The sequence below is a fragment of the Phaseolus vulgaris genome, chromosome 10 (genome assembly GCF_051622355.1).
Source record: "Phaseolus vulgaris cultivar YP4 chromosome 10, ASM5162235v1, whole genome shotgun sequence".
In the NCBI taxonomy this organism is placed as follows: Eukaryota; Viridiplantae; Streptophyta; class Magnoliopsida; order Fabales; family Fabaceae; genus Phaseolus; species Phaseolus vulgaris.
The window spans coordinates 40,171,090-40,183,697 of record NC_143507.1 but is presented as its reverse complement, the minus strand read 5'-3'; the positions used below and the strand labels follow the sequence as shown (position 1 = coordinate 40,183,697).

At 35.1% G+C, this 12,608-nt stretch overlaps 2 protein-coding genes across 2 annotated transcripts; both read left to right on the top strand.

Moving 5' to 3' along the window:
- The first annotated feature begins 1,221 nt into the window (after positions 1 to 1,221).
- LOC137822187 (uncharacterized) lies at positions 1,222 to 4,461 on the top strand. The gene is made up of 4 exons (XM_090296170.1): positions 1,222 to 2,511; positions 2,636 to 2,931; positions 3,014 to 4,331; positions 4,390 to 4,461. Exons 1-4 carry the CDS (start codon positions 1,222 to 1,224, stop codon positions 4,459 to 4,461), a joined length of 2,976 nt encoding a protein of 991 aa, XP_090152296.1.
- A 17-nt stretch (positions 4,462 to 4,478) lies between these two features.
- LOC150024800 (uncharacterized) lies at positions 4,479 to 5,009 on the top strand. Its single transcript, XM_090296169.1, has one exon. It carries the CDS (start codon positions 4,479 to 4,481, stop codon positions 5,007 to 5,009), a length of 531 nt encoding a protein of 176 aa, XP_090152295.1.
- Positions 5,010 to 12,608: the final 7,599 nt, after the last annotated feature.

Below are 12,608 nucleotides of genomic sequence, written 5' to 3'. Positions count from 1 at the left end.
GATTGAGAATTGAAAGTGTTTGAATGATAATATAAATGAGTTGAACTATTCTTTTTGAATATTTTGGTTGAATTACTTAAGTGAGATGTTTGATGAGAAGTGGTTGTGTGATTTCAGATGATGATTGATTTAAAGAGCATATATTTGGAATTAATTATGTGTTTTAAGTAAAGTTTGAGATATATTTGGATTGTTTAGAAAGTTTATATATATGAAGTGATTGAGTGGTGCATTGATATGTTAAATGATGTATGTAATGAGGTTAAAGTGTGATCAAGACGTAGTATTTTCAGGAAAGGAAATACCATGTTGAGATTGTTATTAAGGTGTATTGATTTGTGAGTGTCCTGTGAATGAGACGATCCTGACTCTACTGATATAATGGAATCAAATAGATGAAGTTATTCAGTTGGTGAGAGTCGAAGGAGGTCCATTTGGCTGATTCTGAGGTTTGAAAGAACTGATCAGAGCATATCAAATGGATTTACCCTGTCATATGAAGATGATGAGATGATGAGATATTGAGATAATTATGTGCATGGCTGTGTGGGTTTCACAGCAGTAGTATGACAGGTGCAGGTCTCTGGATGCTAATTTCAATACACGAGTCTTCCGGAAGTAGAGTCAAGTGTCTATGTGTTGTGAGTCCGTAAAAGTCTGACATATGAAAGATGAATTTTATGAATGTAATAGACTCTTGATGGTTTGAGAAATCATATGAGAATTGATGAATTATGCTTATTAATTTGAAATTTAAATTATATCAAAACTTTTTATATAGATAGCTTACCTGTTATTTGTTTGTGTTTGTTTCTTTATCTGTGATGATCGTGTTTTACATGGGAGCAGATGAGATTTCAGGTGATAGAGCTCCTTAGTGAACAGCTGGAGAATGAGATAGTTTTATTTAAATGTTTTGTTTTGTTGTTAAAACTTTTGATGTATATATATTAAATCCCTATGAAGAGGGATATTTCTTTTGAGATACACATATGAGAAAGTAGTATATGTTATTTGTAATTAGATATTGCTTGTTTTACTTTTATTATATTATATATGGGTAAAACTAAGGATGTTACATTATGGTATCAGAGCTGTTCGAACCTTAGGAGACCTAAGGGTTATGAGATTGTTTATGTGTGCTTTAGTTAGTTTGTTAGTAAAACTACATAGTTATGATTTTTTAGATTCATCCTACATCTTTCTTTTCTGTTGTATAGCATGACTCCTAGACCTCCTACCCCTCCCCAACCTTCTTCTGAGATGAACCAGATTGCCAGGGCTATTGAGATGATGGCAAATGCTATCCAACAACAGAATATGGCAATGGCTCAGAATCACCAGGCAGCAATGCATCATTGGGAGACTGCTAGATCTGGTGCAACAGCTTCCCATGTCAGTCAGTCTCAGGAGCAGATGGGACTGACAGAGTTCATGAGACACAACCCACCTAAGTTCACTGGGAATGCCACTCCTGACCAAGCAGACCAATGGATAAGAGATTTAGAGAAGATCTTTAGGGCAACCTCCTGCCCTGAGGATAAGAAATTGGTATTTGCTACATATTTATTGTCTGGAGAAGCAGAGTTCTGGTGGATGGGAGCTCAACAGATGATGGAAGCCAGAGATGAAGTATTAGTCTGGGAGAGTTTCAGAGTGAAGTTTTTAGAGAAATATTTTCCAGATAGTGCAAGGTTTGCAAAGGAAGCTGAATTCCTCATGTTGGAACAGGGAGAGATGTCAGTGAATGCATATGCTACTAGGTTTGAGTACCTAGCCAAATTCTACACCCAAGCTACCTCTGAGGCTTGGAGGTATAGGAAGTTTGAAGAAGGTCTAAAACATGAGCTGAAGAAGACTATAGCTCCTATGTGCATTAGAGAGTTTCCCGCCTTGGTGGAGAAGGTGAAGATGGTGGAGACCCTGGAAAATGGTGATTCCAGGGTGATCAGATCACACCAAGGAGGGTCTTCCAGTGGGAAGGCCAAGGTGCAGCATCAACAACATAAACCTTATGCTAGACCTCCACAACATAGGACAGGAACATCTCTACCACAGTTTCAGCAACAACAACCATGGAGACCCACATGTTATCACTGTGTTGGACCCCATTTGAAGAAAGATTGTCCTCAACTTTCATCAGAGAGGAAGTGTTATACTTGTCAGAAAGAAGGACATCTATCAAAAGATTGCCCTAATAGGAGGAGGATAATTCCTGGAGGTAACTTGCAGTCAGGAAGAGGAGGAGGTGGTAGACTCCAAGCAACTGGAAGGGTGTTTGCTATGTCAGGAGCTGAAGCATCTCAGTCAGGTAACTTGGTACAAGGTGTATGTTATATAGCTGGTAGATATGTGAAAGTTTTATTTGATTCTGGAGCGACACACTCTTTTGTGTCAAGTTTATGTGTAGCGGAGTTGGGTCTTCTAGTAAAGGAGTTGTCGTTTGAATTGTTGGTCTCTACACCAACATCAGGAAAAGTTTTGACCTCTACAGTTTGCTCTGAATGTCCAGTAATAGTAGAGGGACGCAGGTTCAAAAATAAATTTGATCTGTCTACCTCTTCAAGACTTAGATGTTATCTTAGGGATGGATTGGCTATCAGCCAATCACATTGTCATAGATTGTGGTCAACAGAAAATAGTGTTTTCAGATTCCAAGAAGTCATATGTGATGTCTGCTCAGCAGGTGTGGTCAGAATTGAAAGAAGGATCAAAGTGTTTTGTAATCTTAACTCAGATGGAAGTTAAGAATAAAGAAGAAATGAGTAGTATACATGTGGTGAAGGATTTCATGGATGTATTTCCAGAAGAAATACCTGGATTACCTCCTAAGAGAGAAGTAGAATTCTCTATTGATTTGGTACCTGAAGCTGGGCCAGTGTCAATGGCATCTTACAGAATGGCTCCAACTGAGTTGATTGAACTAAAGAAGCAAGTTGAAGATTTTTCCAAGGTAGTAGCTACCTTTGACTCAACTAACCCGCAAAGATCAACCTTTTGCTTGGACTGACAGATGTGAGGAGAGTTTCATAGAGCTGAGGAAAAGGTTAACTAGTGCTCCGGTGTTAGTGATTCTTGATACAGGAAAACCTTTTGAAGTTTACTGTGATGCTTCACATCAGGGTTTGGGTTGTGTCTTGATGCAAGAGAAAAGACCAGTTGCATATGCTTCAAGGCAACTCAAAGTTCATGAGAGAAATTATCCAACTCATGACTTAGAGTTGGCAGCTGTGGTGTTTGCTTTGAAGATTTGGAGGCATTATTTATATGGAGCTCAATTTCAGGTGTTCAGTGACCATAAAAGTTTGAAATACTTGTTTGATCAAAAAGAGTTGAATATGAGACAAAGAAGATGGATGGAGTTTTTGAAGGATTATGATTTCCAACTGATGTATCATCCAGGGAAGGCTAATGTAGTTGCAGATGCTTTGAGTAGAAAGTCAGTACAGGTGTCAACCATGATGATTGAAGAACAAAAGTTGATTGAGCAATTCAGAGATCTAAATTTAGGAGTGAAATTTCATGTTGATCATATTAGTTGTAGTAAGTTAACTATAACTAATGATTTTCTTGGAATGATAAAGGAAAAGCAGTTAGAGGATCCTACTCTGAAGCGTACTATGGATTTACTAGGTACAGATCAGGCTAAAGACTTTGTGATGGGAGAAGATGAAATCTTAAGATTTAATGGCAGAATTTGCATACCTGCAAATGAAGAACTTAAGAGAATGATCCTAGAAGAGGGTCACAAGAGTTATCTTAGTCTACATCCCGGTATGAATAAGATGTACCAAGATTTGAAGGAGTCATTTTGGTGGTCTTGCATGAAGAAAGAAATAGTTCTATATGTTGCTACGTGTTTAACATGTCAGAAGGCAAAGGTAGAACATCAGAGACCTGGTGGTTTGTTACAACAGTTAGATGTTCCTGAGTGGAAATGGGATAGCATTGTTATGGATTTCGTTACTCATTTACCAAGATCAGTAAGGGGTCATGATGCAATATGGGTAATAGTTGATCGACTGACGAAGAGCGCTCATTTTCTTCCAGTTAATTTGAGAATATCTATGACTAAGTTGGCACAATTATACATCAAAGAGATTGTAAGATTGCATGGGGTGCCTTCTAGTATTGTTTCAGATAGAGATCCTAGGTTTACTTCACGGTTTTGGCAGAGTTTACAAGATTCTTTGGGAACTAGATTGAGAATGAGCTCTGCATATCATCCTCAAACAGATGTGCAGTCTGAGAGGACGATCCAATCCTTAGAAGATCTGTTGAGGACATGTATCTTGGATCATCTGGGAAGTTGGGATGAGATGTTGCCTCTGGTGGAGTTTACTTATAATAATAGTTATCATGCCAGTATTGGGATGGCACCATATGCAGCTTTGTATGGGAGGAAATGCAGAACTCCTTTATGTTGGTATAAGGATGGTCAACAGACCACTGAGAAGGTGAAACAGATACAAGACAAAATGAAAGCTTCTCAAAGTAGGCAGAAATCATATGCAGATAAGAGGAGAAAGCCTTTGGAGTTTGCAGCTGGAGATCATGTGTTCATGAGAGTGACACCAACCAAAGGTGTAGGACGAGCTATCAAATCAAGGAAGTTATCTCCTAAGTTTGTTGGACCATATCAGATCCTAAAGAAGATAGGTCCAGTGGCTTATGAGATTGCTCTACCTCCTCAATTAGCAAACCTGCATAATGTCTTTCACGTATCACAGCTAAGGAAGTACATCCCAGACCCTAGTCATGTGTTGGAAGTGGATAATGTGCAAATCAAGGATAACTTGTCTTTTGAAGCAAAACCAGTCAGGATTGAAGACCATCAGAGTAAACAGCTCAGAGGCAAGACCATCAGTATGGTGAAGGTGGTGTGGGATGATAAATCTAGTGATTCAACTTGGGAATTAGAAGAAACCATTAGAGAAACCTATCCATATCTCTTTTCTGGTAAGTCAATTTTCGGGGACGAAAATTTTTTCTTGTTAGGGAGAATGTAAGGATCTAGAAAATAACCTTAGAGTAGAAGTGATATATTTTAAATGATACCTGAATATTTTATTATTAAAATGAAAATGACATATAAATAGAAAATTCAGTTATCAGGTTTCATTTTAAAATAACCACCATCTCTCTAAAAGTTTCCCTTTTCCTTTCTCTCCCTTCTCTCTAAGATTTTGACCTCCTCGTTCATCTGTTTGACGATCAGAGTACGCCATTAGACTCCTGGCAGCCAAGACTACAAGACTGCCCGATCAAAATCTCTGATAGAGTAAGTTTATTTTCGTACCCTTTTCCTTTCCTCTCCTTCTCTCTATGATTCTGACATCCTCAGTTATCAGTTTGACGATCGGAGTCTGTCATTGAACTCCTGTCAATGAACTCTACAAGATTGCCCGATCAAAATCCTAAATAGAGTAAGTTCATTTTTGGCCCTTTTCTTTGAGTCAAATTTTGAACTTGATAGGTTGTCTACATGAGTTTTACGTGTGACTCTTTTAGCTTTAGGGTTAATCTCTGTTAACTCAAGGTCCTAGTTATATAGTTAGATTTTGATTAGGACTCTGTGGTGCAGGTTAATTACCTTTAAGCTTTTGGGTAGATTTGGAGCTCTTAGTGAGCATCAACTAAAGTTCAGGTAAGGGAAGCTAGTCTTATTATTTTCAATAAAACCCTAGGTTAGAAGATTCTGGATGTGTGGAGGTGACGTGGTCACCAATTCCAATTGTTTTTGCTTGCAGGATTGTCTCTCTTGAAGAGTAAAGTAATATATTGACTGGAATGGTTGATTTTGAATCTGTTATGGGAATAATTTGTTGAAACTTTGTGATTGAGAATTGAAAGTGTTTGAATGATAATATAAATGAGTTGAACTATTCTTTTTGAATATTTTGGTTGAATTACTTAAGTGAGATGTTTGATGAGAAGTGGTTGTGTGATTTCAGATGATGATTGATTTAAAGAGCATATATTTGGAATTAATTATGTGTTTTAAGTAAAGTTTGAGATATATTTGGATTGTTTAGAAAGTTTATATATATGAAGTGATTGAGTGGTGCATTGATATGTTAAATGATGTATGTAATGAGGTTAAAGTGTGATCAAGACGTAGTATTTTCAGGAAAGGAAATACCATGTTGAGATTGTTATTAAGGTGTATTGATTTGTGAGTGTCCTGTGAATGAGACGATCCTGACTCTACTGATATAATGGAATCAAATAGATGAAGTTATTCAGTTGGTGAGAGTCGAAGGAGGTCCATTTGGCTGATTCTGAGGTTTGAAAGAACTGATCAGAGCATATCAAATGGATTTACCCTGTCATATGAAGATGATGAGATGATGAGATATTGAGATAATTATGTGCATGGCTGTGTGGGTTTCACAGCAGTAGTATGACAGGTGCAGGTCTCTGGATGCTAATTTCAATACACGAGTCTTCCGGAAGTAGAGTCAAGTGTCTATGTGTTGTGAGTCCGTAAAAGTCTGACATATGAAAGATGAATTTTATGAATGTAATAGACTCTTGATGGTTTGAGAAATCATATGAGAATTGATGAATTATGCTTATTAATTTGAAATTTAAATTATATCAAAACTTTTTATATAGATAGCTTACCTGTTATTTGTTTGTGTTTGTTTCTTTATCTGTGATGATCGTGTTTTACATGGGAGCAGATGAGATTTCAGGTGATAGAGCTCCTTAGTGAACAGCTGGAGAATGAGATAGTTTTATTTAAATGTTTTGTTTTGTTGTTAAAACTTTTGATGTATATATATTAAATCCCTATGAAGAGGGATATTTCTTTTGAGATACACATATGAGAAAGTAGTATATGTTATTTGTAATTAGATATTGCTTGTTTTACTTTTATTATATTATATATGGGTAAAACTAAGGATGTTACACAAGTCGAGATTATTGAGGTGTAAGATGCAAGAGCATTATTTGTCGGTGCTCGTTCAGCCATGACTGTCACTAGCATATTCGTTTATTACTTTTTTTCTTTTTTTTTCTTTTCTCTGTAATAATATTTTTTAGTATTTAAATATCCAAATAGAGAGATGCTATTGGTTGTTATGAATTACAAGACTCAGATTTGGCCATCAAATTGCTGCACTAAAAACACCATGTATTAATTGAAGAGACAGTGTCGTTTTAGGGTTTTAATAAATCCATAATAAAAATTGACCTGAAAATTAAATAACTAATGTAGCTAGTCATATAGTTAAACTTTAGGTGTCTTAATGATGTAGGTTTAAACTAATTCAGTGTTTAAATTTTATTAAGTTATCAACTTTGGATTTGGCTGATGGTGACCTAAGATAATAAAGTAAATAACATCTTCACTCTCTTATTTAAAATGCAAACTGAATATTTTATAAGTACTATAATTTGAAATTAAAAATAAAACTAAAAGAGTAAATAATACACACAAAAATTCAATAGATTTATAAAGTTATTTTAAAGGTGTGGTAAAATAAAAATAAAAAACAGTGTCTTTTAATTGGTTTTGAATGTAATTTTTTGTTCTATAAGGGAATAGCCACTAAATTCAAATTAAGAAAATTTAGTTGTATATACTTAAAAAATAGTATAAAAAATGAATGTATTAATTTGAGAGCTGTGGTTTTTTAATTTATTTATCACTGAATTTTAAAAATTAATTATGACAGAAGAAAATGTCAATGTCAAGATAAATTAAGTTAAAAATGAAACATCACTAATTGATTTTATATATTTTTTTAAAAATAAATACCAGATTTTTTTAGGACATAAACATTTTTTATTAACTTTAAATTTATACAAAGATGATATTAGAATTTTGGTTGTTTTGGACAAGTTTAAAATTCTGTCCGTTTAAAATATATTGGAAAAAAAAAATTGGTTTATGAATTAAACTGTTAAATATGGTTTTCGTGTACATACTATAATGTAAAATTAATTTGATCTCCAATATCAACTTTATACTTCTTAAATATTTGTAATAAAGTATTTATTGGAATTCTTATCAATGTTATTTTATTAACAAACGAATTTTCAACGTTATAATATTTACGTCACTGATAAGTTAACCTAAAATATTTTTATAATATTTTTTTTTATTATTTTAAAAAACTTTTTAGATTGTGATTTTAGAAGTAAGAGAAGTTATTATAAAATGCTTAGTAATAATTTCAATATTTGATAAAAGAAATATGTGAACAATGTAAGATGTATGTGAAGAAAATTGAAATATTATACTATTTCAATATGTTGTTGAGTTAAAGTTGAAGAATGTGAGGTTTTGAACTCCAGTGTGATATTTGAATTGATTTAGACATGTGTATTATTGGAATTAAGGGGAACAATTGGTTAAGAAAATTTTAAAAGTTGTAATAAAAAGAATTCTTTAATTTTATGGGTTATTTTTTACATGTACTATTGGTTTTTTTTATTTTATTATTTATTAGAAAAGCACTTGACAATTACATAATTATGTAAGATTTCAGTTTAATTGGATTTGATGTTTGTTAGTGGTGTAATGTCACTCTCACAATGTATTATCATTGAGACAATATTGAAATAGTGACATTTAATGCTAAGATGAAATATTATCACTTAAATGTTCATTTGATAGTTAAGGCTTTAAAACTTTCCACTCAATCCATGGTTTATAATTTCACTGAGGAAGAAATTGGATTAATTCACAATCCTCTTAGAGGTTGGATGCTCAAATGTTTGAAGTGAAGAAGAGATAAAGTAAATTTTCTCTCCTTTAAGATATTAAGCCCTTAAATGTTTTTGGATGCTCTACCAAGAAATAAGTCCTAGAAAATATCTCTTTTCTAAAAGGTATGACACATGGGCACTTTCTTAACCAAGTTCTAGCTTAATGAGTCACTTATGCAATTTTTCCCATTGGTTCAAAATGTAAAATAAAGAGGATATTGGGGTTAGGAGAAAGGACAAAGAAAAAAAAAAGATTAGGGCACTCATCTATTAAAAAATTGATGGAAAAAACGCACGCGGAAGCTACACACACAATCACAAATCAACTGCAGAAAATAAACAACACATGATTTAACGTGGTTTGGTCGCCAACTGCAACGTATATCCACACGGGCAACTATTAGGTTTTCATTCTATCCTGTTGCACACTAATTACAAGTACAATGATCTATTTAAATAGAGATAATAAAGGGACACAATGATTAAGCCCACTCACTAAAACATGGTGTCTACTCAACCCAACTCAATTGGTCCTGACTTCATACCCAACAATCTCCCACTTGAAGTCACGGAACAATGTTCACCTGTGCTTCAACTGTGTACATGTACTTTTGTAATCTGTCGGAACACCTCTAGTTGCCACTAGCCTTCTTAATCATTTTGAAGACTTCGTTAAAACTCCCCTGAGTTTCAACACGTCAGTCACTGACCCGTTCTCTGTTCCTATCGACTCCCACTTACAGGAACAACCTGAGAACAAACACTCTTCATATTCAACAAGAATTTTTCTGGAGAAGTTTCAACCCCTGGAATACTGGTTCTCCTAACCCACTGTCGTCTAGGAACCTCAGCTGAAACACAACCCGTGCTCCCACTGCCACAAGTACCTCTGACTGGTCAACCTGAACCTTTCCATGCTCGTTCATCCTGAATCTGACTTGTGGCTCTGAGTTTCTCTCTTGTAAAGACAACCCTCTTCTGCCCACGAGATTCTGTGAACCGGACTTTGTTTATCTTCTGCACTGGGATGGTCACTCCCTCAGACACGGTAATCCGACCATATACAACTAACCTCTCTTTCTTCCGCAGGCCATGACAAGATTTCCTTTGATGACCTTCCACTGTTGATTTCCGAACTTCACTTCATGTCCCTGTTCGTCCAACTGCCTAACAGAAATCAAACTTTTCCTCAAGCTTGGAACAACTTTGACATCCTTCAAAGTCCATAAACCAACTGGTGTCATCAACACTATGTCACCCATGCCCGTAACATCAAGAGTTATGTTGTCCGCTAGTCTTACCTTTCCAAAGTCTCTAATAACTAGATTCTGCAATGCTTCAAAATCCATGACCCAGGAATCCATACTGCTATCCACACAACAGACTAAAAGGTCCTCGTTCGCGGAGTCTTCTGCAATGTTGACTTGTTTATCATTTGGGCATTGATTCCTGAAATGCCCCACCTCCTTCTAATTCCAACATGTTACACTTGAGCAATCTCGAGTCTTTGACTGACTCCTTCTTTTGTTCTTGCTCCCACTATCTCTGATATTTTTCTTACCTCTGATGACATATAGCGATTCATTAGATAATTCCCCAGAACTCATTCTTTGGACATCCTCACCAAGAATGAGATCACGAATCTTCTCAAAAGTGAATCCGTTGGATCCCACTGAACTGGTAACTGCTGTAACCGTTCTGGACCAACTGTCAAGCAAAGACAATAACAGTAGTAAAGCTTGAACTTTATCATCGAACTTAATGCCCACTGACATAAGTCTAGCTAAGATCGAATATTGATGTGCTCAGTAACTGAACTCGCAAATCCTCAATTTGCATTTTCCACCAACTGAAATTTGTACCATCGAATTTTTAATTCGAAACTTCTCGTCTTCTGCCATCTCAAACGACTAGTCGAGATACTCGGTACAACTAATTTCAGATCTTGACAATTTTTATTTTTTATTTTTTAAATCAAGACCACAAAAATTGCACCACCCAAAATCACTCACCAACAGACCTGGTCGCAGTCCTCACTGCACTGGCGCTCTGCACCACCACCGTTGCTGCTCACCGCTGTTGTGAAGCAGATCTGGGAGCCTCCTCCTTGCACCGCTGTGAAACCCTAAGCCTTGGGACGCTGCTGCAGCCCCTGCGAAACCCTAGCTTTGGGATGCTGTTGCCACCTCTGTGAAACCCTAGCTTTGGGACACTACTGCCGCCTCTGCGAAACCCTAACTTTGGGATGCTACTGCAGCCGCAATTTTCACGTCTCGTCGATTAATTTCTGCTGATCGGATCTCTAGTGTGTAAACGAACCAAGGCTCTTGATACCACTTGATGGAAAAAATGCTCGTGGAAGCAACACACACAATCACAAATCAACTGCATAAAATAAACAACACATGATTTAACGTGGTTTGGTCGCCAACTGCAACCTACATCCACACGGGCAACTATTAGGTTTTCATTCTATCCTGTTGCACACCAATTACAAGTACAATGATCTCTTTAAATAGAGATAAATAGAGATAATAAAGGGACACAATGATTAAGCCCACTCACTAAAACATGGTGTCTACTCAGCCCAACCCAATTGGTCCTGACTTCATACCCAACAATCTCCCACTTGAAGTCACAGAACAATGTTCACATGCGCTTCAACTGTGTACATGGTGTCTTGTCAGCTCAACCCAATTGGCCTTGACTTCATACCGAACAAAAATCCCTCTAGATCAGTTCCATCTCCATTTCTTCTTTCTATTTATATTTCATGTTATTCAACACTATGAGTAATTAAGTATTTGTTTTTTGGCATTAGATATAATCACCAAACTCGATTGTATATTTTTTTTATTACATTTAGTTATATATTTATCATTTTTATTGATGTTTAATCTTTATGTTTATTGATCATTGTGGTATGATAAACTGTACACTAATCAAAGTTGTAAGAGATTGGAAAATTCTTACAAAATTCTTAACCTAAGATCAAACAATTAATTAATCATTTTTCTAGGAACAAAAAATAACTTATTTGTTGTCTCTAAACCATTGAACTTAATGCAAGTCTGTCTTATTGAGTTAATAAAAGTTTGTGATTTAGTAAGGTATCAGGATTTGCTTTGAGGGATTGAAGTACAAATTTTCATGACACAGTAGTAATGAAGAAGATGAAAATTTAAATAATGACTTAGTTTTAAGGTTTTTGTTAAGTTCTTTTGATTTAGTTTCATTTCATCATTGATTGTTTATTGTAATCCAATTAATACAGAGTTACCGTAACCGTAATTATTATTATTATCTGAAGTTCAAGTGGATTCAACATTATTAATTACTTCTAAAACTTTTGATGACAATGGTGTGTTTGCCAAAAAAAGTCAACACCAACCCAACCTTCTATCTAAGACCAACCTTCTACATCCTAATCAACTCAACTTGACCAAACAATTACTCCTCCACCTTGGTCGCCTTGATCATTTTTGAAACATTTGTTATTGATTACAAAAAGGGAAGAAATTTGCAAACATTTGATTTTTCTTTCATTTTCTTCTTTTATAAGGTGTAATCCATTACAATATAGATATTACAATACTACATTATAATACTTAAGGACATTAATACATATTGTCTCATACATATCTACCTCTCTACCTCTATTATATGGTATGATATGTTTTGCTACCTAATAAGTGTCATATTTCAATAATATTTCATATTAAAATACAAACACTTATGAATATTTATTGATAAAATAACTATAATTTAACCTCTAATTTATGAATTTAAACCTTTTTACACATTTTATGGTTATAATATGAATAAAAAGGATTTATTCCCAATTTTGTGTTATTTTCAGGAATTTAAGGAGAGATGAAGCGTATAAA

Coding starts and splice junctions, on each gene's coding strand:
- LOC137822187 (XM_090296170.1), top strand. CDS start 1,222: ATGACTCCTAGACCTCCTACCCCTCCCCAACCTTCTTCTGAGATGAAC. Junction 2,932..3,013: donor GAGTTGATTGAACTAAAGAA/GCAAGTTGAAGA, acceptor TTGGACTGACAG/ATGTGAGGAGAGTTTCATAG. Junction 4,332..4,389: donor GGGATGAGATGTTGCCTCTG/GTGGAGTTTACT, acceptor CACCATATGCAG/CTTTGTATGGGAGGAAATGC.
- LOC150024800 (XM_090296169.1), top strand. CDS start 4,479: ATGAAAGCTTCTCAAAGTAGGCAGAAATCATATGCAGATAAGAGGAGA.